The sequence below is a fragment of the Apus apus genome, chromosome 7 (assembly GCF_020740795.1).
Source record: "Apus apus isolate bApuApu2 chromosome 7, bApuApu2.pri.cur, whole genome shotgun sequence".
NCBI classification, from domain to species: domain Eukaryota; kingdom Metazoa; phylum Chordata; class Aves; order Apodiformes; family Apodidae; genus Apus; species Apus apus.
This window is the reverse complement of record NC_067288.1, coordinates 6,218,881-6,244,974: the sequence shown is the minus strand read 5'-3', so window position 1 is coordinate 6,244,974 and position 26,094 is coordinate 6,218,881. Positions and strand designations below refer to the sequence as shown.

At 45.6% G+C, this 26,094-nt stretch overlaps 2 protein-coding genes across 6 annotated transcripts in view; both read right to left on the bottom strand.

Moving 5' to 3' along the window:
* Positions 1-7,990: 7,990 nt before the first annotated feature.
* On the bottom strand, positions 7,991-20,985 carry FASLG (Fas ligand). 2 transcript variants are annotated; one of them, XM_051625661.1, is made up of 5 exons: positions 20,252-20,985; positions 10,796-10,977; positions 10,370-10,415; positions 9,020-9,070; positions 7,991-8,583 (listed from the first exon to the last, which is right to left on the bottom strand). In XM_051625661.1, the coding sequence occupies exons 1-5, from the start codon at positions 20,262-20,264 to the stop codon at positions 8,189-8,191; spliced, it is 687 nt and encodes a 228-aa protein (XP_051481621.1). In that variant the 5' UTR covers positions 20,265-20,985; the 3' UTR covers positions 7,991-8,188. The 2 variants fall into 2 exon arrangements, with proteins under 2 accessions (XP_051481621.1, XP_051481620.1); XM_051625660.1 differs by lacking the exon at positions 20,252-20,985 and having other exon boundaries at positions 10,796-11,179.
* Positions 20,986-21,191: 206 nt separating this feature from the next.
* SUCO (SUN domain containing ossification factor) overlaps positions 21,192-26,094 on the bottom strand; it is a 40,157-nt gene continuing 35,254 nt past the window's right edge. For all 4 annotated transcript variants that reach the window (XM_051625381.1, XM_051625382.1, XM_051625383.1 and 1 more), the window contains 5 exons: positions 25,770-25,874; positions 24,972-25,126; positions 24,506-24,597; positions 23,270-23,322; positions 21,192-23,120 (listed from right to left, as the gene is read on the bottom strand). In XM_051625381.1, the coding sequence (XP_051481341.1) occupies positions 22,674-23,120; positions 23,270-23,322; positions 24,506-24,597; positions 24,972-25,126; positions 25,770-25,874 (852 nt within the window). In that variant the 3' untranslated portion in view covers positions 21,192-22,673. The remainder of the gene's footprint in view (positions 23,121-23,269; positions 23,323-24,505; positions 24,598-24,971; positions 25,127-25,769; positions 25,875-26,094) is intronic.

Sequence of the window (26,094 nt, the reverse complement as noted above, 5' to 3'; positions counted from 1 at the left end):
CCTTGGGAGGGAGGGATCTCACCAGCTGTTAACTGGCTGCTCTTGGCTGTTTCACTTCTATAGAACCTCTCCTTAAATTCCTCATAAATCTCACTTCTAACAGACATCAGATCACTGGCCTGTCCTCAACATGCACACAGATTGTGTTCAACCTAACACCAGCAGCTCAGGTACCTCCAGTCAGGAACAAAACAAACAGAAGCTCTCCGTGCAAGGCCTCCAGGCCTTTTGGCTTTAAGCTTAATGTTAGTGAACTAGCTACCATTGGAAAGAAACGGAAATAAATTTATTACGTCAGGGTTATGATATGATTATATTGTAAAAAACCAAAACTCTTCAAGTGGCCTGCCTAAATTGCTGACAGTTTGTGTTATGTCGGGTGGGGGGGGCGATATTTGTTTATAGACACAGATAGCACTTGTTAATTAATAATTACTCTCTATCTTCCCCCACAGACTGGTCATTTCTAATGCCACAGCCATCCTCTCACAAGTCTGTTGCTGTACCTGCACCACCATTTCCAGCCTGCGTCGCTCCGTCCTGCTCACAGGTGCAGCCCCAGAGCCCAAGCACGATACACAGCTGCACATTAACCCCTTTCTTCCTTCTTGTGAACACCTTCCCAAGCTGTGCCACGCTTCCCAAGCCGTCCCAGTGTTTCCCAAAGCAGGCTGCCCCAGACAGGACACAGCCGGTTCCAGCCGCCTCAGGGGCTCATTGGTGGCGCCTCAGTGAAAACGCGCTTAAGAAAGGAAAAAACAGCGGCTGGCAGCGAGGGGGTAAGGGTGAGAAACAGCCCCGTGACAGCAGGGACAGAGGAGGTGCTTCAGGCAGGGATCCCCTGCAAGCCCCAGGAGCAGGCAGGAGAGGAGCAGGAGCGCAGCCCAGGGAAGGGCCCGCGCCATGGCGGGAGATGCGTGAGGAGGCAGGAGTGGCAGCGAGGAGCTGCGAGGGGCTGCACGCAGCCCCCAGAGCCCTGTGCTGCCGAGGGGGGCACAGCTGGGAGAGCTGGGAATGAAGGTGTGAAAGAAAAAAAAAAGGGGGGGAGGGGGAGGGGGAGTGGAAGGTGTTGCTTTGTCTTTGTTTCTCAGGGTACAAAGCTCTTTGATCTGGCACTAAACTTCTTTCCCTGACTTGAGTCTGTTTTGGCAATGTGATCTACCTATCAACCTGTATTTATCTCAACTACCAGCCTTTCCATCTTATTTTCTCCCCCTGTCCTGTGGCTGGGTGGCCATGGGGGAGCTGGCCAGGGCCAACCCACCACAATTAAGTGCTACTTAAATTTCCAGCGTTCTGAGGTGTGTAGAGTATTCCTCCAGCATGCATCACTTTTATTGCACATTCCAGGTGAGAGTCTGAGCACTTCACACGTGACTCAGCCCTGCCTGCCCAGGAGAGGTACACTGCTGGCCCTGCTCAGCACACAGGGATGCTGAAAGGGGAAAAAAATCATCTGCATTTCTGGCAGACACACATTTGCAGCACTGAGAGGGCCTTTGGAGATAACAACCCCAGGCAGTGGCATGGGGAAGGAGAGATTCCCAACAGATACACTGCCCTGCTGACTTGTCAGCTCTGCACAAGATTTGGGGTTTACTGGAAGTTAGCACAGGGCTTCACCTACCTGCTCCCTTTTATACTCAGCAAGAGAGCAAAAAGGTACTTGAGGTTCACATTTCTGTGCTCAATGTGGTCTTCAAGACCAAAGGAAATGACATTTTTAAAAAGCGGGGCCACTGAGGGCAGCTCTGTTTCCCCCTCTTTTTTTAACAGACAAAATTAGAAGAATAAGAGGAATAAAAGCAGTTAAAGAACTGAATTTCCAATCCAATTCCTTGAAGCATACTGCTAACCGGCAATTCAATGGTTTTGCAAGAGGTTTTCACACCCTAAAAACAAGCAAAGTATGGTACCAGACTTGCAGAGGTTACAAATCACAAGAAAATAATTGAAAGAAATAAAAAGGAGAACCATTTGGTCTCAAGGAAGAGATCAAACCTCCCAGGAAGGCTGTACAGAGGAAGGAACACTTGCTAAGTGAAGTTCCTGGAGAGTCAATTATTTAAGACAATAAGCATTAGTTTATTTTCTCTAAACTTGTTCATATAACCTTGTACTCTTTCCAGAGGGCTCAGTGTGCTGATTTGACCTGGCTGTGGGCTGGTAGAGGGGAGAGGCTCACCACTGTCACCATTTCCTTATGCACTTTTCATGCTGTTCATAACCCCAATACAAGCACTGCACAGAAACAAGTAAGCTTTTCTTCACAGGGTTATATAAAGTGAAGTGCTAAGCGTCATTTACAGGCAATGAACTGGAACACAGAGAAAGGAAAGCACTGCTACCAAGTGCCAATTTTAGGGTTTCTTTTCAAATAATTCAGTGGTTGTACAGTTTTTGGTCTGCTCTGCTTTCAGTCCCAAACACCAGCCTGGAGCATGGCAGCCTTGAAGTCTGCCATCGTGTCCCTCCACGTTCTCTTAATCCTCTGTGTGCCTTCCAGCTCCCTCCAAGCAACAGGGCTGGGTTTGTGTTTACTTAGTTCTGCATGAAGACAAAGAATGGTGATGGAAGAAACAATTCTGGCTGAAATGGTCATTAGATCTTTCAGGCCAGGATCCCACAGAACAGAGGAATCAAGACATAGAGGCAGAAGTTCTCAGTGCCCAGTGCCACCTGCAGCCACCACCAGCCCTTGATGAAGTCTTATGCCAGCAGGAATGGATGCTGTTGGTGCCTTGTTGCTTGCCCCTTAGTGCAAGGTCCCAAGCCCATTTTCAGGTTCTCTCACACTTCCTGCTTCTCTTCTCAGCCTACCTGATGGGCTATCAAAGCAGAAATTAGATGACCCACAGAAATTACAAGATGCACAGGATGCCTTCTGCACCTAGTAGCCTTTCTAGAGGCATTTCCTAGCGCAAGAGGAAGAAGGGGGGAGCTCTTTGGTTCTCCTTGGCCTCCCAGGCAGACTCAGTGCCATCACTGCACTGATACACGTTGGGGGAGGCTCTGAGGATAGGTTCCCCCAGGCGTTCATCCCAGGCTGAGGAATTACCTCTGTATCTTTCCTGTCCTGTGTACTCTGGGATCAAGGACCCCTCAAAGTATCAAGTAACATTATCATCAAAATGAAGGTCATGTCTCAAGGCCCAGTGCACAGCATAGACAATCCTGCCAGGTCTGAGACCTTCTTGAAGGAAACTGGATGTGGAGCACAGGAAAAAGAGAGATGTAAAATCCCTACAGTGGTTTATAACGTGGGGGAGAGAAGCTCATTCTTCATTTAGAGGGGTGAGTCAAAGAGTGTGCTGAGGAATGGTGAGACAATGGAGGCAGAGGAAAATACATTGGGGTTTGTTTTTCCAGCTCAAGCTTTTTGGGTTTTTTGCCACCCAGAAGAAAGAGCATCTTATTTTCAAGAAAAACATGAGTTTTCAGAACAGAAAGCCTATGGAGGTGTTCACATGACTGATGATGTCATGGCAGGGGTAACTGGCAGAGCAGTGCTTATTGGTGTGATCCCAAAGCAGCATTGCTGGTCACACCACAGGTGGGGGCCAGGGAACTCAGCATCTCTTCACACTTCTGCCTGGCAGAAAACACCTTGCAGACACTGATAATGGTCTCCTGCAGTCCCACATCCCCTGCACCAGGGGGAACGGAACATTTGACTCTGTGTTACCCCAAGATATGAATCAGCAACAAGTTGTCAAGCTTGTTTCTTTAAAGTAAAATCAACAAGAAATTGACATGCAACTTGCCTCACCTTGCATAAGAACTCCACCCTCTCCCTGCACTAAACCTCAGTCACTTAGTCATGCCTAAAATTAAACTTTTGAAACCATGATGCAATATGCCCACACATCAGAGTACTAGAAAAATAAAAGTAACATTTAAGTTTACCTCCCTTACCTTTTTCTGCCCTCTCTAACCATGAGGCAATGCTCCCTCCCAGCCTGGTAAAAATTTGGCAGAGTCTTTACAGATTTATGGGCTGGAAGAAGTAACCCCACAAGACATCATAACAGAAATTTAGAAAGCCCAAGGCTGGCTTCAGGTAAATTAATAAGAAAAAAACTAAACTCAACCCCCCCAAAAAACAACAAAAGCAACAATGAAACTTTTAAAACATATACAATAGAAAGTTGCTGTCTGAACTCAAAGGATTTGAGTGGCTTCAGACATACCAGTTCTTCCATTCTTACTCATGCTCTCTATTCTCCCTGGGAGGGCTACAGAAAGTCATATATAACATATCTCAACAGTGACAGTTGAGTGACAACTGAGCCATGAGGTTTCTGAGAGAAGGTGTGTGTCCAGGCAAGCCTGCTGAGAGCCAGCTCACATAGTAGTTTAATTTCTTGTCTCCAACACTCTGATACCTGAGCACATGCTGGGGATCAGCTGGAGATCAGCAACCGCTCCTTCTGCTTCTCCATTACATTGAAGGTGCTCTTCAGGCCTTTCCTGCACACTAGTCACTTTCCTCCCCGTCACAAGTGACCATGGACTGGTAAAGAGTCTGGACACAGGGATGCAAAATGCAGCATTGATAAGAGGGGTGCTGGCCATAGCTGTCCAGAAAGTGTTTCTGTGTCTCTGATGGGGTTTCTTTGCTGGGGACAGCAGAGCTTCAGCACACATGGGCAGGGCTGTTTGCCAGCACACCACTTCCCATCTCCACAGATATGTGAGAAACCATACCCACTGTGCAGCAGCACCCATCACACACCAGCCCTGATCATTGCTCATCCTGGCTCACTCTCTGCTTATACTCTCAGAGGGCACTGGGCATCCCTTCGGCTTCAGAAGAAGCAATGACCCTATCCATACAGTCCTTTCCATAATGGAGTTCGTTCTGCTACCTTGGTTACTGCACACACTGAGTCTCCCCAAGGTTTTTAAGATACTAGCATGCTGCCCTCCACTCCCCTCCACTGGGGTAGGTAAATAGGATGCAGCTTCTGACACGTATCAACCACAGAAGAGGCCATATCTCTATCAAGCAGCTTGCTGTGCTTAGCTACACAGCAGCATAGACGTTTCAGTGACATGCAAAGCCCTGATTTAGCCAGCTGCACACTCAAACCCACAGGCATCTGGAAAGGGTTCATCTGACCACAAGAACTGTCTGAGTGCATCCAATGTGTTCACTGGCTCAGTGCTGGCCAGGTCCTTCAGGCTGGATCATGTACGAAAGCATATGTGTGCACAGGAAGAAAGGACATGAACCCAGAAAACCCCCAAGCAGTAGAAGCAGAAAAGAAACCTCTTATCAGGAGATCACCTGGACTTGTGACTTCTTGTCAGCCACATCCTTTGCACAGGAAAGTCTCTCTGGAGCCCTGTTAAATGATGTCCAAATCCTGGGGTACCTCCACACAAGGCCCAGGCTACTCAGTCAGGAGAGAGGAGGTCAGCTCAGACCACGCAATCCAGAAACATAGCCTGCAGGGAGGAGTCACTTGCTTTCCTCAAGACAGAAAAAAATCCAAATACCATCATGTCAGCCCTGCTGATGGACCTAGGATAACTTCACTAGCACAGATACCCTTCCCTTACTGGGGAGGGAACAAAATACTTAATGACTTCAAAATTAATTTTAATAATTTGAATATTTTAAAAAATAATTTTAAATATAACCCAAGAGCTATTAATAATGTCAGCATCAAATATTTGTTAAATATTTAATGGTAACAATAAGCAAGTATTTCACTAAATGAACAGCTCATTAGCTAGATAAACAGATTAATAAAGCTGCTAGGAAGCAGTCTATGAATTGACTCTGTGTGGCCTGAAATGGTATCATCCTGTCATGATCTTACTCCAAATCTTAATCAAAGCCCACAAGGTAAGTAGAGGATTTGCTCTGGTCAGTTTGGAGCAATGTTTGAGGAAGGAAAGGCAAAGCAGAAGATGAGGTACCATGTGCTGACTTATGGAAACCTCCAGGAGCTTTCCATCTCTTCACCAGTGCAGGACTAGCAGGGCACGTAACCTCACTGGGAGTTTCCTCTGGGCACTCAAAGCCCTGCCTCTCTCTCCAAGCTGCTTGCCAGTAAAGAAAGGCAGCATGCAAAGTGCTCTGCTAGTTTTGCTATGGAAATAGCTGCAAGCTTGTAGGCATGTGTACATACAGATGCTCAGTCCCCACTTGAATGTCTGGTCACTAGGAAAGCAACACAGCACAAGCAGCAATCAGAAGAGGACAGCATCCTACAGCCTTTTCTGGCAGGGTGAGGATCCAGGACCTCCATCCCTCCACAGTGCAGTTTGCCCCTCTGATACCAGGAGGACATGGGGACAGTTAGAAAGCATCAGTCAAGCAAAAAAGTCCCTAAACTTTCACCTTTTGAGGCATTTTCCATACTAAGAAATGCAGTGGAGAAGTCTGACTACAGCAACATGTATGAGCAGAGGGGTACAGCGTTCTTACTGGCTGCACCAGTAGCCAGTCCACTTCCAGGTTCAAATAAATAGGTTTCCCTGAAGCAAGCAGCAGGAAACCACAGGCCACACGCCGCCGAGCCGAGAGCAGCACCAGGAAAAGGAAGTCAATGCTGCAGCCTGCCAAAGAGCCACTGTTCACTGTGACCAACATCAGAGCTGTGAGAAAGCTGGACCACAGCCAGAGATGATGATGCACCCTTGTGTTCTGCCTGGTGGCAATGTGGCAGACAGCCTCGGTGTTAACCTACACAAGGGAAAAGCTCTACGGAGCAGACACCGGAGAGAGCAAATAGGGTGTGGATTTTTTTTTTTTTTAAACACCAAAGTGCCACTTCCTGTCCTTGCCCTTCAGAATGCCAGGTGGGAAGCACTGTTGGGGCCAGAGGGCACATGGAGGAGCATGGTGCCTTCCGGGACAGCAGCGCTTCTGCTCAGTAAGTGTCTGGCTCCACTCAAGCTCAAGTCAGTGATTGAGATCAGTTCTCTTCCTGATGGCCAAGCAGGGCTTGAGCTGCCTGGTCTGTGCTGCCCACATCACACCTTCCTGCTTCCCAAATGCTGATGTTTCGATGCTGGAGCCACAAAGTTCCCTGGTGGGGACACTGTGCCCCACCAAGCAGGCAATGAAGTGGGGGTCAGGCTCCCAGATTTCTGCCATGCTGCTGGAGAAGGAGCAGGGTGCTGGCCCCTGATCACAGAGGTCTTCAGGGTTTTGACCACTGCAGAAGCCTGCTGCCCCAAATGAGGAGAGGACAGTGCCACCTACTAGAAAAATATACCTTTATTTACCATCTCTGTTTTGCTCAGGAGATAATATCCCATGACAAGATGGCCAGCCAAAACCATGCCACTGATGGTGGCCAGCACTCCCTCCCCTGCACCATGCACTGGGTAGCAGGACCAGGTCTCTACAGGGGACCTAGATGTGTTAAAAGGGTGGGAAGGGGGTGGAAGATGCTCCTTTCATCTCTGGCCCCACTATCCTCCACTGCTGTGTTGTTCAGGTTCTGTGAGCAGAGCACATAGCCTCCCCATCAGCTCTACCCCCATGGCACAGTCATGGTTTCTCTCCAGAGCTGGGACCCCCCTCGTGGCACTGCTGCTTCTGGCTCATTCCTTGCAAGGCAGTTGGGATGAGTTAAATAAAGGGGGTGGAGGACATTTTCTGGGGTGGGAATGGTCGATAACTTAACGGGAAATGAACATGCGCAACGAGCCTGCGAGCAGGCAGGTGTCTGTCATAGAGCAAGTCAAAGGGCCAAACACCTGGGCAGGGTAGCCAGCTATGGCTCAGGGTGGCCAGTCGAAGCTTCCATGGTACTTTTTCCCACAGCACTGCCTGCAGTGTGGCACAGCACAGCCCAGGCTTGAGGTGCCTCCTTGACACCTGCTGGCTGTCCCAAGCTCACCAGGGCCATGATGCTGGCACCAGCATCTTCTCAGGTAGCAAGTAGTGAGTTTCAACAGTCTTCAGTACACTACATTTTTAGTTTGTTGGCTTTTTCAGAGGGGCACAATGTGCACTTCTCTCTGGGTAGATGCAGTACAGCCCCAGTGCTTCCCAGAGGTCTGCTTCTCAAGCTTTTACTGGTTGCTCACACGCTCTCACAGTGAACACCAAAGCATGGTTTCTTGCTGGGCTTCCTGGTGCAAGACCCTGGCTTGGTCACTGCTGCTCAGGCAGCACTCACCCCTTGCATGTCCCAGTGTGTGTGTAGTGAGCTGCCAGCCATATTTAAAGCTTAAATAAGCCAAAGAATGTCTTTGATTCCTCAAAATTAACCAGAGCAATTTTGGAGACATTGACATACAAACTGTCCATCCTCCTGAGCTTAAATAAAGCCCCTAGGTAGCTTTTCCGGGCCCACTTTTTCTGATCTGTGCAGTAGTTGATGATTTTGTCCTCCATCAGCACGTAGCTGCTTGGCAAGGCTGGATTTTTCTTGTAGACCATGTGGGTCAACATCTGGCTGCTGCAGGTGCTGCTCCGGAAGAGCACGTTGGAGTACACAAAGTACAGGCCAGTCTCATTGATGACAAGGCCCCGATCACGGTACTGAATGCCACTGGTGAAGGCATGGCCAGAGATAGGTTCCCACTCCAAAGGGAGGTCCTGCTGGGCTGGGTTCCCTGGAAGCCAAACAAGAGAAAAAGTGCAGCAAGTGCAAGCAGTTGTGTGGTTCTTCCTCGATTCACATCCCTTGTCACAACATGTCAGCTGGTCTCCAAGTCATTGTCTGCAGCACGGAAAGTCCACCCTTGCACTGGTGGGAGCTGTTACCTTCACCTTGCTCAACACCAGCTGCTTGTGGCAGCCTTCTGCCCTGCACACACCAGATGCAAACCAAAAACCAACCCAAAAACCAGAGCCCTCACTGAAAAGCTTAAAGGAGGGGAAGATTTTATCTGTGGAGTAGCTTCCTGCTTTCAGAGCACCCGTTACCAAAGGAAAATAGGAAAGCCTGTGCAAATGGGTGCCTCATGACTACGACCATGCCACCATTTCATCCCAGCCCCATCTGTCCTATCCACTGCTCCCACATCTTGCCAGCCCCTTAGCATGTACCTGTTAAATGTGCTGCTTTCTCTTCCTTTTTCATTGACTGCTCCTTCTGCCCTGCACAATAATAGTAAGACATTAGCCATATGCTCCACAGAGAAGCCATCCCGGAGATCAGAAGGAAGCCAGCTACAAAGCTGGAGTGGGGCAGATTCAGAGCAGCACAGGGCATATCAGCACCATGCCTTACCACAGGAAGAACAGTGCTTGGGAGTTAAAAGAGTTGTAATAAAGGATACATACGGGATCAAAACCCAGCCAATTCATTTTTCCTCTCCCCCTTCACACTACTTCCCTGGCTTTATTTATCCACCCCCCTCAAGAAGTTCAGGGTTACTATTTATGACACATGCTCAACTACTGAAGTAAGAGCACTGAGCATCCAGTTGAAATGACAGCTCCCCTTCCCCATAGCAATTTATTACAAGATATATTGATAGGGGAACTAGAACTGCCCTTTCCAGAGAATTTGTCTATTTCCAAATCTGCTTTGATTCAGTATCAGAACAAACGTGATAAAAATTAACTTTCCTACTAAGCAAAATCCTCAAGAAAATAAATCTTTTCACATCTAGCAAAAGTTGTCAGAAGGGCTGGAATTTCTTTCCAACTTGGTATTTTTTAAAAATGAATGTCCTCACTGGTAACATTAACATGGAACACAAAAGTAAAATAATAGTTTGGAAGTTCAAGATACGATTTTTAAGTTGTTCCATTCAGATTGAAACGTTTTTTTCCTAAATGAAGTTTAGAAAACTGGGCAAGTTCTTGTGGAAAGTTTCAATTTCACTGAAATAGCGTTTCTTAAAGAAAAAAAAATCCCACATATAATCAGGTTCTTCTCAACTAGCTTTGGCTGCAGTGAGATTTTATACCAAAATAATTTAGGAAAAAATAAGTTGCACTCTCAAGGGAGGCAGTGAATCCTCCAACCCCAAAGAAAACCTTCTGCATCCTCCCAAAAATCTTGAATGAGTAAGGAAAGTAGCAGCATGTGCTGTGCCTCTGTTCTCCTTCCTTTCTTGTTATGCCACATATTGGGACAGCCAGAAACTCACTTCTACAGCAGAATACCCCCCATACTTTCATCCCACTGGGCCCAGGAGGCCCCAAGGTAGAGGTACTGTCCCAGGAACCTGTGGCTGACACCTCTAAGCACTCTTGCAGGCAGTGTGCACGACCCCATCCCCACACCTCAGAGATTAAAAATCTCTTCTTCCATCCAAGCAAGCAAAATCAGCACTTTCAGACCACCAAGATGCAACCTGGCCTTTAATGCTTGATGAGGGAAAGTTGGACAGGAGCACTCACACAAGCTAACACAGAGGAGTTCGTCCTCTAGGTACATCAACTCACCTGTGAGTTTCTCCAAAGCTGGAGGAATGTGCTCAGTGCTGGCAGACTGTCAAAACAGAAGAGTGACAAGCTGTCTTAGCAGGGTGAGAGCATAAGGGCATCATCTGAAGCAGCCAAGGACTATCTTTGACAATGGCTAATTCTGGGTGCTCAAGGGGAGCTCCAAAGTGGTAAAAAACATACAGGGAGAGACACCTTGCAGCACTCAGAAACACAAAGACATCCAGATATATCAGTCATCAAGAGTAGTCCCCCACAGTAATAAGCAACCCCACTTACCCTGTCATGGCAGACATCTTAAGTATCACCAGTCTACCCCTTGGGGAGTTTTGCACCATCTGAGCATCTCAGACCCAATTTTAAGTTTTTCTTTTTTTTTTTTTCCTCTTTTCTCAAAGCTTCTGTGACCAGCCAGGCAGACCTCACCTCTCTGAGTTCAGCCAGTTCCTTCTCCAGGTGGAAAATCTGGAACATGCTCAGCCCCACTCCAGTGAGGGCCACCAGGATCAGCAAGAAGAACACCAGGAAGCCAACACTCCTCCTGTCTCTCTTGTTCCTTGGCTTCCTGCTCCGGTCAGGTACTGGTGGTGGGAAAGGAGCGATGGGGGCTGTTGGGGGGCAGGAAGTATTTGTGTTGGCACAGCCATCCACCCAAAAGATCTGGGGGTACATATAGTTCTGCTGCATGGCTGGGAGTGGGGTGGACTGGACGTTCTCAGCACGATCTTCCATGTGGCAACCCAAAGTTGCCAGGGGTGTCCCAGACTGAGCCCTGGGGGAAGACCCAGCTCTGCCTTTATACGTCTGCATCACTCCAGCAGCGAACACCCAGCTCAGATGCTGCAACTCTATGAAAGCCTCAAGCATCAACAGCAAACCCCAAAGCGTTTCCGCCCTCGGCTGCAACTTCGGGGCACCCACCTGCTCCTCCCACACCGAGGCAGCACGAAGGCACAGCGGGACAGCCTGGCAGCCGACGGCACTCACACGAAACCACGCTCAGCGCGGGGCTGGGGAGCGGGTGCGCTCGGCAGCGAGGAGCTCGAGGGGTGCTCGAGGGCTGCACTGCCAGGCAGGGGCTGAGTAAGCAGCCCAAAGCACACCCACCAGCCAAACACCCCTTCCACCAGCCCACTTGAGCAGGGGCAGCTGCTTTTCTAATGCAGTGTCCTGGACCACAAGCAGAGGGAACGAGAAAACCTCTCCTGCTTCTGGCATCTTGCACAAGAGCGGAGAGACAGAGCTGAGGACTCTTCCCCTCAGCAGAAGGATGAAGACTTGATCCCAAATGCAGCTGTGGGTGCTGGGGAATTTCTTAATTTCACACGAGAAAGTTTATTTACTGCTGTCTGTTACACATCCCACCTTTTCCTTGGCTGCTCTACAAGGTACAGAACCCAAGTCACAGAACCCTGGCCACAGACACTGTGCCCCACTGCAGAGCTGCAGCAGCTTCAACAGCCCAAGCAGAGCTGGCTCAGGGAGCTGCTGTCACCCACACCACACACCACATCACTGTGAGGCACTGGCCAGGCTGAACCAGCAGCATGCTGTAATGTGGGAACAACTGAGCTTTTTGGGCAGCTTCTGCTGCCCCTGCTACCTTTGCAAATAATGTTTCCAATCCCACAGTTTGCTTTGAACCTGAAGAGGCCTTAGAAAGGAAAAAGCTTTTTATTTTCCTTCTCTTCAGGTCAATGCTGAGCACTGCAGCAGGACCTAACATGGCCGAGTAACTTGTAACTAGAGCCTGGGGTAGACACAGTGCTACTCCTCTTGGTAGAATTTGTCTTGCCTTCCAAGAAAGGATCCAGAATTCAAGTCATCCTGCTAGGACCAGCACTTATAAGAGCTCATTATAAAATCATAATGAGGAGAGACAGAGACACTTCCATTTCTCTGTTTCCATTTTCTCAATTTCCATTCCTCATTGACCACAGACTTCAAAGTGTTGGCAATGAGATTTTCCCAAAGATGTACAGGTGCACATAAGTGATTATAAGCAGTAGTTTGCTCTTCCATTTTACAGACTTATGTTGAAGGGTGTATTTGTATGGGGTTTAAAACAAGGAAATGCTTAATACAACAACAGACCTGTCTCCTTTGTGGCCAAAGGAAGCAAGCCCAACACACAGGCTTTGATCTGAACATCAAAACTGTGGGCTGGAAACAGCATGATTTAACAACATATGCACACTTGTTCCTCCAAACCAAGGGCTCAACCTTGCCTCCAACCACACCAATAAATCAGACGTGTCCTCAAAGCCTTGCCTGCACCACCAGACACCCCACTGCTTTTTGAAGATGTTCACCACAGCCATTTGCTGCAACGGAGTGATCCACAGCTCAAGAGGTTTCAGCAACCTGTCTGGCTCTTCCTCATACTTCTAGGTTTGACACAAAAGACAAAAGCAGCAGTTCAAGCCTGGTCATGTGTACCCTCATGCAGTCCTCTCTGCATCCCCAAACAGTGTTCCCCAGCCAGCCCCAGGAGGGGTCCTCATCCACTCCTGCAATCATGACAAGAGAGGCTCAGCTCTGCACCTCCTGTGCCACGTTGTGAACTCCAGCCTGCTACCCATGCTGGGCACAGAATCATAGAATGGTTTGAATCGGAAGGGACCTTAAAGATCATCTAGTTCCAACCCCCTTGCATGGGGAGGGCCACCTCCCACTAGATCAGGTTGCTCAGGGCCCCATCCAGCCTGGCCTTGAACACTTCCAAGGATGGGGCTTCCACAACTTCCCTGGGCAGCCTGTTCCAGTGTCTCACCACCCTTACACTAAAGAACTTCCTCCTAACGTCTAACCTAAAAACCTCTTCCAGTTTTGATCCATTACCTTTTGTCCTGTCACTACAAGCCCTTGTAAAAAGTCCCTCTCCAGCTTTCCTGTAGGCCCCCTTCAGGCACTGGAAAGGCTGCTATAAGGTCCCCCCACCCAGAGCCTTCTCTTCTCCAGGCTGAACAGCCCCAACTTTCTCAGCCTGTTCTTTTTAGAAGAGGTGCTCCAGCCCTCTGACCATCTTCATGACCCTTCTCTGGACTTTCTCCATGAGCTCCATGTCCTTCTTATGCTGGGGCTCCAGAACTAGACACAGTACTCCAGGTGGGGTCTCACAAGAGCCAAGTAAAGGGGGAGAATCGCCTCCCTTGACCTATTGGCTATGTCTCTTTTGATGCAGCCCAGGACACAGTTGGCTTTCTGGGCTGCAAGCACACATTGCTGGCTCATGTTGAGCTTCTTGTCAACCATCACTCCCAAGTCTTTCTCCTCTGGACTGTTATCAATCCATTCTCCACCCAGCCTGTATTGGTTGGAGGCTTGGGATTGCCCCAACCCAGGTGCAGGACCTTGCACTTGGCCTTGTTCAACTGCATGCACTTTGCACAAGCCCCCTTCTCAAGCCTGTCAAGGTCCCTCTGGATGGCAGCCCATCCTTCCAGCATGTCAACTTTACCACACACGTTGGTGTGGTTGGCAAACTTGCTGAAGGTGCACTTGACCCTACTGTTCATGTGACTGACAAAGATGTTAAATAGAACTGGTCCAAGCACTGACCCTTGGGGAACACCACTTGTCACAGGTCTCCATCTGCCATAGGGAAAGAGATGCCTCCAAGACACAGGCAGCCAAGAGACATAACAGGAAGATTTGGCATCCATCTCCTGCCAGCACACTCATCACATTGCCTGTGCAGCTCCACAGGCACCCAAGCCATGCCTTGGGGGACTCACCAACTTCTGGGACTCCTTGCTCAGCCATCAGTGCCTGCACACCCTTGCTTTCAGAGCAGCGAGCACAGCACGCCCGTGGCTTTTTGCAACACGGACATGGGTGTCAGGGAGCTCTCATTTCTTTAATGCCCATTCATCTGCTGTAAAACACAGTGATGGCTCAGGGAGCACAGTCTGAAGCCCGAGACTTCCTCCAAGTTGGAGGCACTGCTGACAAGCATGTCGTAAGTCAACAAGCATAAAGCTTTGCCTGGAGAGGATCCACTCTGCAGCTTTTTCTGACAACGACGATATTGAATGTAGACAGTTTATCTTGGTAGGACTGCAGGCACAGTAGCATTTTACCAACAAAGGATCATTTTTGGTGCACAGTATGCTTTCAGAGACCTCTTCCTTGCTATCACACTTCTCTGTGCTGGTCCTACTGTCACACTGTTTCCCTTGTCACCGCCTTCAGAGATCTCCACACTGATACACGCTGGAAGACAGTGGCAAGCAGGGCTGTGTCTGTGCAGCACATCATGATGCCTGCAGGCTCTGTCTTCTGCTGGCTTCCAATTGCTCAAGCAACACACAATATTAACAGGGCTTTTGAAATACGTGGGACAATTTGCTGTAGGTAGACACTTAAACCACATGAAGCTATTTTGCTAGAAAACCTGGAGCCAGAATTTAGACAAGGTTCAACTTTCCTGAAATATGGGGCAAGAACAACTAGGCAGAAAAGGAGGACATGAGAAGGACAAAAGGGCTGTCAGATTTGTCTGTCTCCCTGTCCTCCTCTTCACCCAGTCTGCAAGACACACACTGTTTTCAGCAGTCTTACTATGTCTTTTAAGCAAGAAGGAATATTTTCAAATGGAAATACCTTCCACATCTTTTATCAGAGAATCAATTTTTGCCAAAAAGGCAAGCCAGTCACACAGATACAAAAAGAGAATTTGCTCAGAGGAAGCCCCTGCACCCCCACATCAACTCCAGAGGAGAGCTGGAGCTCTTAACAATACACCATTACATTAAAGTTGATGTTGACAGCAACAACAGAAAGCAGGTTTGTATCAGCAGATACAAAAGGCTTATGTCAGCATTTAAGGACAAAAGGAGGACCTGCTTGAAATACACCAAAGAAAGCAAGACAAGGATCCAAATCTAACACCTGTCAGAAAATAAAATTAAAAGAAACCATGAACCACTGTGTAGGAGAGGGTCTCATCAGGTTTGGGACAGAGTCCTACGTGTCAGTCTGAAAGTGATTAGCAAGTGTTTCCTATTGTACTAGTGGCTAGCAGAAATGCAAAAAAGCAACAATTGAAAGCCCACATGGCTAAACGGTGCCATCTGAGCCAGGAGAGGCAAACCCAGTAAGGATCAGCCCCAGTTGGCAGGAGAGAGAGTACCCCTTAACACTCACTGATGAGTATGGTGGAAAGAGCAATCAAGAGCACCATTCAGGACAAAGCTTTCCACGAGGATTGTCCTCAACACGGTGCTATTTCAACACCTTTACCACAGATCTTGTGAAAACCAAGCAAAATATTACACCAGTAATATCTGCAGATTAAAATAACTAAGATACCCTAAGCAACCATAAGGACAGAATTTCATCAGAATAAAAACAAGTCTAGAAACAATGATTGCAGATAAAACTATTTAGATGATAGAAAATCACATCCTAGAAAGAGAATGGTTCTCAAACTTGTAGAGAGGCTGCCCAGCAGAGAAAGCCCACGGGCTTCTACAGGTATGAACTCACATACAGCACTGGGCAGCTATAGACAGTCTCAGAACTCACACTCAGAACTCACACTACAAGTTTATGTTTAACTTCAGAGGGGCTCAGGAAGGTGCAATAACTGCCCGACAGCACAGGCATTCAAGTCAGTCCCTTCAAGAGCAGATTGGCAGGAAGGGATGGATAGGATGTGAAAAACCTACTTAAAGAGGGATGATTTCCAGGAGCAGAGTGCTGTTCAATCTCACAGAAGAAAAACCTTCCCAGGGATCCACTATCTGGGAACCAAAGCTCAAGGAGATTTCACAAGAGACATGGATTTTTGACTCAACAATGGAATGGCTGCTTGTGAGAACTGCCTCCAAAGGTAGCCAGATCTCCATCCACTGAAGCCTTTGAGGGGCAAGAAAGACAACAGAAGTCACCCTGCCTTTGCAGTTAGCACTGACACCTTAGTGTTATTTCTTTATTATGTGTTGGTTTGGGTTTTTTTACCAGTTCAGTTTCCCAGGTAAGGGTCATGCTTTTCATTTTCTCAACAGAAAATGCTAGAAGCATTTGCAGTGAGTGTAAAGCCATGGCTTGGTACCAAAAGCTCATGAAGGAGACATTTACATATTCACACCAACGAGCAGATTGCAAAATTCATTTCTAACAACTCTAGCCAGGCATTGCAATGCTTAATATGGGCATCTTCCAGTGAGCGAGGTGCTTTGTCCTCTCCTTCACCATGACCCCAACCAGCAGGCAGCAGCCCTGGGTTCAGCAGAAGAGGCACAGGGCTCTGACCTGAGGCAGGAGAGAATACAAGCAGGGAAGGAGCCAAAGGAACCGAGAAAGAGAGGAAGAACAGAAAGCAGAGGAATAAAATTCTATTTCTTTTGTGTCTGTAATAAAAGCAAAGAAATGAGGTACAATGGTTATGATGTAATGGGATCTATTGCTTGAATATCCGAGAAGAAGCACGTCATTTCACAACATACAATAGCTTAGTCATAAGAGAAAATGGAACAAGGTGTTGTGGCTGCTCAGAGGCTGCAAGGATGACCACAGCAAACATGCAGATCTTGATTTCCCATCCTCCCCGGCGACGGCTGAGAACTGCGTTCATAAGGACTTCAGCAAGATCCATGTCCTGCCCCAGGCTGGCAGCACAAAGCCAGCCTTGGCCCTGGAAAATGCCACCTGCCTCTGTTGGACAACATGGCCCAAGGTATTTGACAATTTTATTCCTTGGAAGCAGCCACACTCAGCCCATTTAAAAAAGCTAAGAAAGCCCCACAAAACCCAAACACAACCAACAAGAAAATCTCCAATGCCTACCTAAGGATCTGCCTTGAGATCCTTATCAAGGTCCACCAGGATCATCACAGAGCCCTCCAGCATCAGTCTGGCATATGAAGAGCCCAACACCAGATGTGCCCATCTCATTACACAAACACCCCAACATCTGTGACCCACATCATATGACTTCCAAAAACCCTGAGGGACCTTCAGCTGACTTTCCTGGGATTTAACCTTGAGCTACAGGTGGTTTCACAGGCAATGTACACAACCTTGATGTTTCAGAAGTAACCGTGTCACATTATAACTAATAGAAGATAGTAGCTTCAAGTTATTTTTCTGGGAGAAAAAGAAGTCAAAGACACTTGTTTTGTGTGAGTGCACACAGGGCCCAGCAGCCTGATGCAGGCTGCAGCTACCACATCTAACAAAGGAAAAAGCAAGCCTCAAGATAGCAGATGTTTCCTTTCTATTTCTGGGTCCATGAAATGCAGAGTTAACTTCATCTCCATTCCCTACCAGAAGCAAATCAATCTATGACTGAATTTGGGACTCTAATGAAAAGCAGTATGGGCAAGACCAGTTGCCATATATTCAATGAGAGACAGCAGTAAGTCAGCAAAAAGATTATTGGTAGCTTATTTTAAAATTACTATTCTTAACTTAGAGAAGGGATACATGAGAAAGATTCACAAGTTTCGCTATCCTTTCCTGAGCTAACACATTTTATCTACATGAGGTCTGGGAACACTAATTCTTCTCAAGCTGTTAACAAACCCCAGTGATGCCTTCAGCAGTACCTAGAACTGTTTGACACTCAGGGTTTCCAGATGAGACACACACCGCATGATGGCCCACCCACAGTACTTTGTGGTCAGGGCTCAACACTGACTGTTCCAAATGAAGTGGAACATGTTTGTCCCCCATGAAGTGAAGCATGCTAAGCTGTTCCATCTTGTTTCATCTCACACTAACTTGTCAAAAGCAGAAGCCACGCAAAGACACCTTATGCTTCAATTCTCTACTTACCAATATCACACAGCTGGTAGTTTGCCTATTTTAGAAGTACTGGATTTCCACTCTGATGCTTAATATTTATAGCCTAGATATCTTTTGGCAAACATGGCTAGTAATTAATTTATACAATGCCCATGTTTGTGACTATCCATCCTCCCACAGAAACCCTCATGTTGCTTAAATATTTTTTGACCTTGCTCAAGACCTGCCCAAGACTGCAAGGATGCAGTTCTCACTATCACACACATGCTGGTTCCTTGGCATTTCACACCAACAACTGTCCAACCTTATTATGCAGTATCACAAGATGGACTAGGTCTTCCCTTTAAGCATCCACACCACCACAGGAATTTGTCAAGATTTATAAGCTGCCTTCCTTAGAAACTATCATCTCTACATAAAGATTACGGCCAGTTGGAGAGGGACCTGATTTTACTGAAGAATCAACTTTTGAAAGTTAGTGTGACATTAATAAAACTGGAAGCAAAAAATTACTCAAGAACCCACATGAAAGGATAACATTGAGCAATAAGAACTTGACATTAAGAGCCTTTTTTTTAAAAAAATAAGGCAGTTAATTAAAAGGAGCCCACAGCAGCAGGTGGAAGCTGTGGTTCCATCTCCAGTCTGCTGCCAGAACACACTCAAAATTGCAATAGCACAACCAGCCCTGTTGGTTCCACCAGACACTGGCATTCTCAGGGGCTGAAGCACAACCTATGCTTTGATTGCAAAGGTCAGACCTAGGCACAGCAAACAGCTCTGTAACATACTCAGGAGAATATGAAAGACACTCCTTGCCTGACAGGCAGCAGCAATGACTCTGACAGATGTGCTTTATTCACAGGAGCTGCTGCTACAAACAGCTATCTCAGCTGGCCCAGCATGAAAAACCTAGGCTGACATTTTTAGCACTGTATAATGGTTTGGGTTGGACAGGACTTTCAGGATCATCTAGTTCTAACCCCCCTGCATGGGCAGGGACAAAGTATTTTCACCATATCACAAAAGTTTCTGTGAGACAGGTACTGAAAATACCAGAAAAGTCTGCATTGTGCAGATCCTGTTGGCTCAGAGCCCAGAGGTAGCATTTCTTAAGAACAGGAAATAGCTATCAGGAAAGTGAACTTACATAGACCATGACATCATTTATTCTTTACAATGATTTTGGGGTACACTTTGAGAAGTGGGAATACTGTGAAGAAATCTCAAAACAGTCTTGAAACATAGGAATCTGAGTGAGAAGGTGTCTGGCCCTATTATCCACCACTTACAGCATCTGCCACATGTCCGGTGTGAATCAGAAGCCGTGTGGCCTCAAGCCACATTCTCACCACAGAGCTCTCCTCTGTCCATTTAGGATATGCATTATTCCTATGGCACGTTTCCTACACATTCATTTAATGACACATTCATTTAATGACAAGTTTTATAGTTGATATTTTTCTACAAATACAGCAAATCCTTATACTTAAGTCATGCCCAATTTTTAAAATATATAAAGGGTATTAAAGGACTGCTTTAGAAGGCATTTCATTTCACATCTGAAATTGTTATCTTGGACATTTGAATATGTGCTTTAAATGCAAACACAGAACCTACTCACTGACATCTAAAGTACAAAACAAATCATATCAGCAGAAGAGTGCCAGCAAAAACAGATTCCAGTCGCAGACTAAGTATCACCTTCCCAAGAGAACATGGGGATGTACACATAAACACTTAAAACACAATACACTCCTCTTGCATGAGGCAGCACAGAGTGCTGCTAATTCCTCAACTGTCACTTCCAAGTGATCTTCAAGGACTGCTCCCCAGTGCTGTGGGGTAATGCAGCCTAGGAAGCAAATCTACACAAAACAAAGTAAGAGGTTGTCCATTACAGCAAAACAGGAAAGAATGAGGAAGAAAGTTTCTGGGGAAACTGCTGCTCCCAGGAAAGGCAACCTTCCCTGCCCCTGGGCCATGTGCTCACACTCTTCAGTTGATAAATACCTATTATGACCATCATCTTTGGTTTAATTTTAGTTTCACAACCAAATTTGCCTTCCTCCAATGCTTATGGGCCCAGCCAGAACAAAACAAAAATAAAAACATGGAGATATTTGTTACCTGCAGATTGCATTACGACTCATTTGTCCTCATTCTACACTGATCAATGTATTCTAGTTCTGCCAGCTTTTGGTTTATAGACAGGTAGTGAAGATGGGCTGTTCTAAAAATTCAGTCATGTCCAGCTTCAGCTGACTCTTACTGACGAGAACAGCTTGGTGACTGCCAGGACAGTAAAGAAAAGCACACTTCCTACAAGCAATATATCAAAAGGAAAGCCAGTCAATAAAAAGCTTCACACAAAAAACACACCCCTCCAAAAAACACTCCAGCCCCCGCCTCCTGCCTCCCAACAAACCCTATATTCAATTGCTTTTTAAATCATAGTGCTATCATGAAGCAGAGAGTCTTGAGACACTCAAGCAAGAAATCAGTGCTGGGTTGTGTCATTTGACAAAAGAAGTAGATGCTGGACAGCTGGTGAACTTGGCACTTGGCTGCACACAGCACCACTACGCTTGCTAGAAGCTAGCAGGAAAGGACCAGTAAGGGGCAAACATCAAGCTGAAAACTCTGGTTTGAAATTATGACTAACATTTTCTTTTAATGGTCTTTTATATCCTTCACACACCTTGGCTCTAAGTACCAAGATGTAATTTCATGCAGTCGTTCTCACAGAAACCTACTGCTTCTTCTGGGGATCCCCTCCAATCAAGATATGAACCAGTACATGCTAGAAATTTTTCAAGCAGTTTTACAGAGCTGTGCTTCCTAACCTTTCAAACAAAGCACCACTCAACCTTCAGCTTCCCTCCCCTGACCCTCCCTCTGTTTTTTTTAAATAGACAAACACATCTAAGACTGACAAAAAAGTTTATGATATCCTTATTATGGCCCAAAGGACCTTAGTCCTAGCCCTGGACTGAAATTTAAAGACCAGTCCCCTTCTCAAATAAATTAAGCCACAAGTTTCATTTTCAAATGAAAAATTCCAGTAAACTAAAGACAAAGTGTTCAGATTTATTTGGAAATTCACAGTTTCTAATGGCACTACAGCTCTGTAGTTACATACTCTTGTTCCACAACAGTGTATGCTGCACTCAGATGGTATGTATTCTCCTCCAGGTTTGAAATCCTTCTGAATTCACGTTCAACATGTCTGGTTCATGTGCTCTGACTGGCTAATTGTGCAGATCAACTCCAAAAGTACATCACCTTAAAGTATTCATAAACTAACAAGAAAGCAGCAAAAAAAACAAAGGCTTTAAATAAGTCACATTACTTACAATACCCAGGAAAGGCATTAGGTCTGTTAAAAGGGTACCACTAAAAGTGCTCAATAAGTTAACTTATTTTTTTACAACATGAACCTGTAACACACCTGTCAAAAGGAATAACCTTTTGTTCCATTCACTCAGATACACACTCAACATTTTAGGAATCACACACCCGATAGTATTCAAATATACAGTCACAGTCAAAATAAAAAACACCTGGCGATGAAAATACCAACCATACAAACACTGCACATTAGTTAGCCAATACAAAAGCAAACGTTACAGAAATACCCACTCTGAACCAGCCTGACTGGTCAGACCTCACAGCTCTGCAAACTCAACACATCCAGAGCTGGCTTGGAGAACAGCCCGGCTGCACCAGCTCACTCACACATACTTTAGCTGAGATTTTTCCTGAACTCTCAGCACAGAAACAGCTTCTTCCTCCAGAGAACTACAGCAGGCAATTTAGATGACAAATGCATTTGTCAGTCTAAGATTCCATCGCACAGAGGAAATCCTAAAGAGCCACTGTCATTCATTCAGTATGTCAGACTACAGCTCCAATCTGAAGGTGGAAATAAATGTGATTACCATCCCTAGTGAGGTATTTTCCTCAACTGAGCTTGCAAAACCAGAATCTAGTCAGGCAAGTCCATCTTAGTATTTTTACAGTATCCAGTCCACGTTACTGAGTCCAGCTGAAGGCCAACACATGTCCTTTCACAGCACTGTAGTGTTGCATCTTCAAAAAAAGCTAGAGAAATTACAAAAGAAATCAAATGACAAACAATTGTATCTCCCCTCTTCCAGTGGCATTATAAATAGACAAAAGGCACATAAATATGGGAAGGTGCAAGAATTAGGAACAAAGCTAAAGGAAGAGGATTAGGCTTTTATCCCTATTCCACCCAACAAACTGGGTTTCAAAAAATCTCTGCCCCAGGAACTGTGAAAAAAAACCTTTATAAAATGAACCCCGCCCTCCCTCCCCCCATGCTGTTCTTATAGGAAATTATCAGCCTTGTAAAGCTGCAGCTTATAGCCAAGATTGACACAATCCCATCTATTTAAAAAAGCAGAAACCAAATTTCTGAATACTTTCCAATTAGTTGAGCTCTTCGTCTCCCACTATCCTCCCACACAATATCACAGACTGTTCTCAAATGAACAAACACTCTCCTGTTTGAGAAGTTCAGCTAGTTTTAGATGTGTCCAGAAACCACCGTGACACCAAGTGTTCCCACTGTTATATCTTTGTTTCCTTCAGTTATGTCATGCAGGCTTGGCATTGACCCTGACTTAGTTTGTATTCGAGTTTTTATGAGTTTCCCTTGGTCTGAAATTTTAGACCGTCTTCGTTTTAGAGCCCTCTTCTCAGTTTTTGTCTTTTGGGTCTGTCCATTGCACAGACTCGTACATGCTGAAATGCCACAGAAGTAAGACTCCTCAGACTGCGACGACGTTTCCGAGCTTCCTTCGGATGGAGGACCCTTATGTGAAGAGTGATAAAGCTCCCCAATGTTAGAGAAGTCCCTCTGGTTCGTAAACAGCTTCCTTCCTTTAATTTCCCCATTGGCTACTGGATGCAGAGGCTCTGTTGCTGGCTTAATAGTCTCTATTTTTTCACTTTTGTATTTACAGCGCTTTTTCTGAAACCACAAATAAAAAGAGAAACAAGTCAGGTTCTGGAAGGGAAGCAGAGTGTAAAAACCAAGCCTGGGAAGGGGTGCAGGGGAGAGGAGCTGAGCCATGCCCCACCTGCTGGTGGAAACACACTGAGCTCACACAGCCACTGTACCTTCTTTGGGGAAAACTTCAGGGGTTCAACAATGTACAGGTCCTCTGCATCCACTGTAAGACAGGGTACATACACTTAGCAGTCCTGATGCTGCCAGCTCTAGAGTAATGCAATTCTAAATAAATACCAGCATGACAAAAACGCCTGCTTATCACACACGTTTTTTCTCCCTTTGAGTTAGAGGCACAACAAATGAGCACTGAAAGTGAAGTCAACACTGAGGAATTTCCCTGTGCTGCCACCGCAGCTGTGATAGATACTTGATCTCCTGATAGATTAGGCCATAGGGAGAGGTGCACAGAACACCCTTCAGGGAAAAGGAACACTCAGAAGTTAGCATCTACAAAAACAAAGTGCTGCCAGTGTAATGGTGTTTAACATGCAGCCTGCCCATAACGGGACAGGTGCTAGAAGCATGTGTACCTATAAGTGACACAGATGTTCAGACTGACATGAGACCAGTCTGGAACTCCTCCATCAGAGCTTTGTAAACTGTTCTTCCAAGCCCAAGCAGGGATGAATTCAGGAAAAGTGTGTTTTTGCAAAAAATTAGTCTATACCTTAGTAGGTCTCTATTGAAATGTGTTCCAAATTGAACTAATGAGTTTCCTTGCACTTTTATTCACAGTATGAAAACCCACAAAGCAAGTTTGCTGTACCCAGAAAAGCTATGTCAGCTGCATACTTGGCAGTTACTATAATCTGTACCACTTTTGGTTTTGCATGATAGTGATGGCCGATGGCCCAAGAAACCAAAACTCAGCATCCCAACTGCAATACAAACACTGAAAAGGCCAGATCATTCCTCATAACCAAACCAATATTTGGTAAATTTGGATCCTAAATACCTACTAAGTTTTAAAGACAGGCTATCAGGACTTCTGAGAAGTAGGGTATTCAGACTCCTCATGTTTGACATTAAAAAGAAAAGCCCCTTTTTTCATATGTCATAGCTTTGTAGACCTGAATGCCTTCATGGATTGCTACTAACCCTAAGAAAACATCTGTAGAGTATAAAAGACGGCATCTAATGTTTTAGCATAACTTAGCAAAGTTCTGTAAGTGTCTGGAATCTTTCATGAACCACCCTGTCCTACGGAATGCAGACATGAACTACTACAATCCAGTGTACTCTGACATTAACCTGCTATTCCACTGCTATACACTCACAATAACACACCCACTGCAGAGCACTAACAGAGCAACACTAGAGACTAGACACACAACATGTAATACCTTCTTTTCCAGCTAGCTGAAAAGACTGTGATCTGACCAGTGGAAGAGACGTTCTTCTTTTCAAATTCATATCATCATAGGATGAAAAACACCTAGGAAACAAAATCCATAAAGCTCTTTCAAACACATTCTTCTCAGGACTGTCATGTGCATTTTTCATTAAAAAACATCTTTGGCAGAAGGACAGAGTTATTCACTAAGGTGCCCAAGAAAGCCTACCAGAGAGCACTGTACTTGCAACAAGCTATGAAGGCACTTGCAACAAATTATCAAGGCACATGAAGTGTATTAGCTCTAAAATTCTCCTAGGAAAGCATTACTGCAGAGCAATACTGGCTCTTTGCCATCAATTTTGAGTTTGCAGAAAGAAGACTCAGAATTAAAGCAGATGTGCCAGTCCCAGCAGATTTAGGAAGTATCAACATAAGCTGCAAGAAAAATTAAGTTTCAAATATAAACAAATTACCTTTTGGGGCTCGGGTAGTGATTGCTTTTGGGAATTTTTGAGAGGTAATCTTCACAGAACTGAGAAGTGCTTCTGCACCGCTGCACACAAAGCACCAAGCCCAGAATGACACAGAGGAGCAGAGAAATCACGAGGTAAGTCTGTCGATCAGAAACCTGAAAGATTTGACACAGTTGTTAAAGACAATAGTATAATTAAATTATTCTTTTTTCTTGTGTTTTAAACATTAAAATATTATAAAACTCAACTAACATGTTAACAAGTCACTGTTGTTCAATTTCACTTTACACTTGCTCAAATTTGAGTATTTTTTCCAGAGCTTTGATATAATCTGTAGGCTAAAGGAGCATTCAAGGACTTGAAGGCTAAAAACCACTAGCTGGTAACAGAACAAGACTTCAACTGTGGTACTGCCATTATCATCCCATTACCCCCATTTCCAAGTCAGTAGTTAAGTCTTCTAATTTCATTAAGAATCATTTCACAGAACAGTATCAATTCCAATGCACTACAGGAAGGCTGAGATATTAAGTTATTCCAATTAAGTTTTATCTTTATCTTTGTGTCAGATTACAATTGGAGCTAGCAGGACTGTACTAGAAATTATTAGGAATCTTGCTGTGCACAAGACAGCTTAAGCAACTCAAGCTTTCCTCCCTTCCCTTGGCCAGCTGCTAAATTAGGCTGAAAGTGGCACTACAGACAACTTTCTAAATGAAAAGGACTTCAGGCCTCTTCAAATTGAGTTATGTTTATGTTCCCTTGAGTTCTTGTGCCATATTGCTGAATTATAATTACCTCACGTTTTAATTCCCCCACAGTTGTTGACAGATTGAAAACGAGCTGTGTCATGTTGGTGAGCTGGGCCTGTAACAGCTGGATCGCTTCTGTTTGGCGTTGATCCTGTATCAAAGAGAGTCATGGCCATGCTATTTAGATCAGGTTTACACTACCATATACCCTCACAATTAACTGAGTTAACATCCTGTTTGACACAGCCAGGCATTTTGTAGCCACATGACCTGCTCAGTATTGTTTTCAACACAACTTTCATAAAACATTTGAAACTGCTTAAGCAGCATTAGTCATATACTCACTTAAAACCAGCAATGTTTTTACTTCA

What these genes read in the sequence shown, in the direction of transcription:
- FASLG (XM_051625660.1), bottom strand. Translation starts at nt 11,179, where the DNA reads ATGCAGACGTATAAAGGCAGAGCTGGGTCTTCCCCCAGGGCTCAGTCT. An exon ending in AACTGGCTGAACTCAGAGAG is followed by an intron (nt 10,416 to 10,795) that starts GTGAGGTCTGCC and finishes CTGTTTTGACAG; the next exon opens with TCTGCCAGCACTGAGCACAT. An exon ending in GAAAGCAGCACATTTAACAG is followed by an intron (nt 8,584 to 9,019) that starts GTACATGCTAAG and finishes TTTGGCTTCCAG; the next exon opens with GGAACCCAGCCCAGCAGGAC.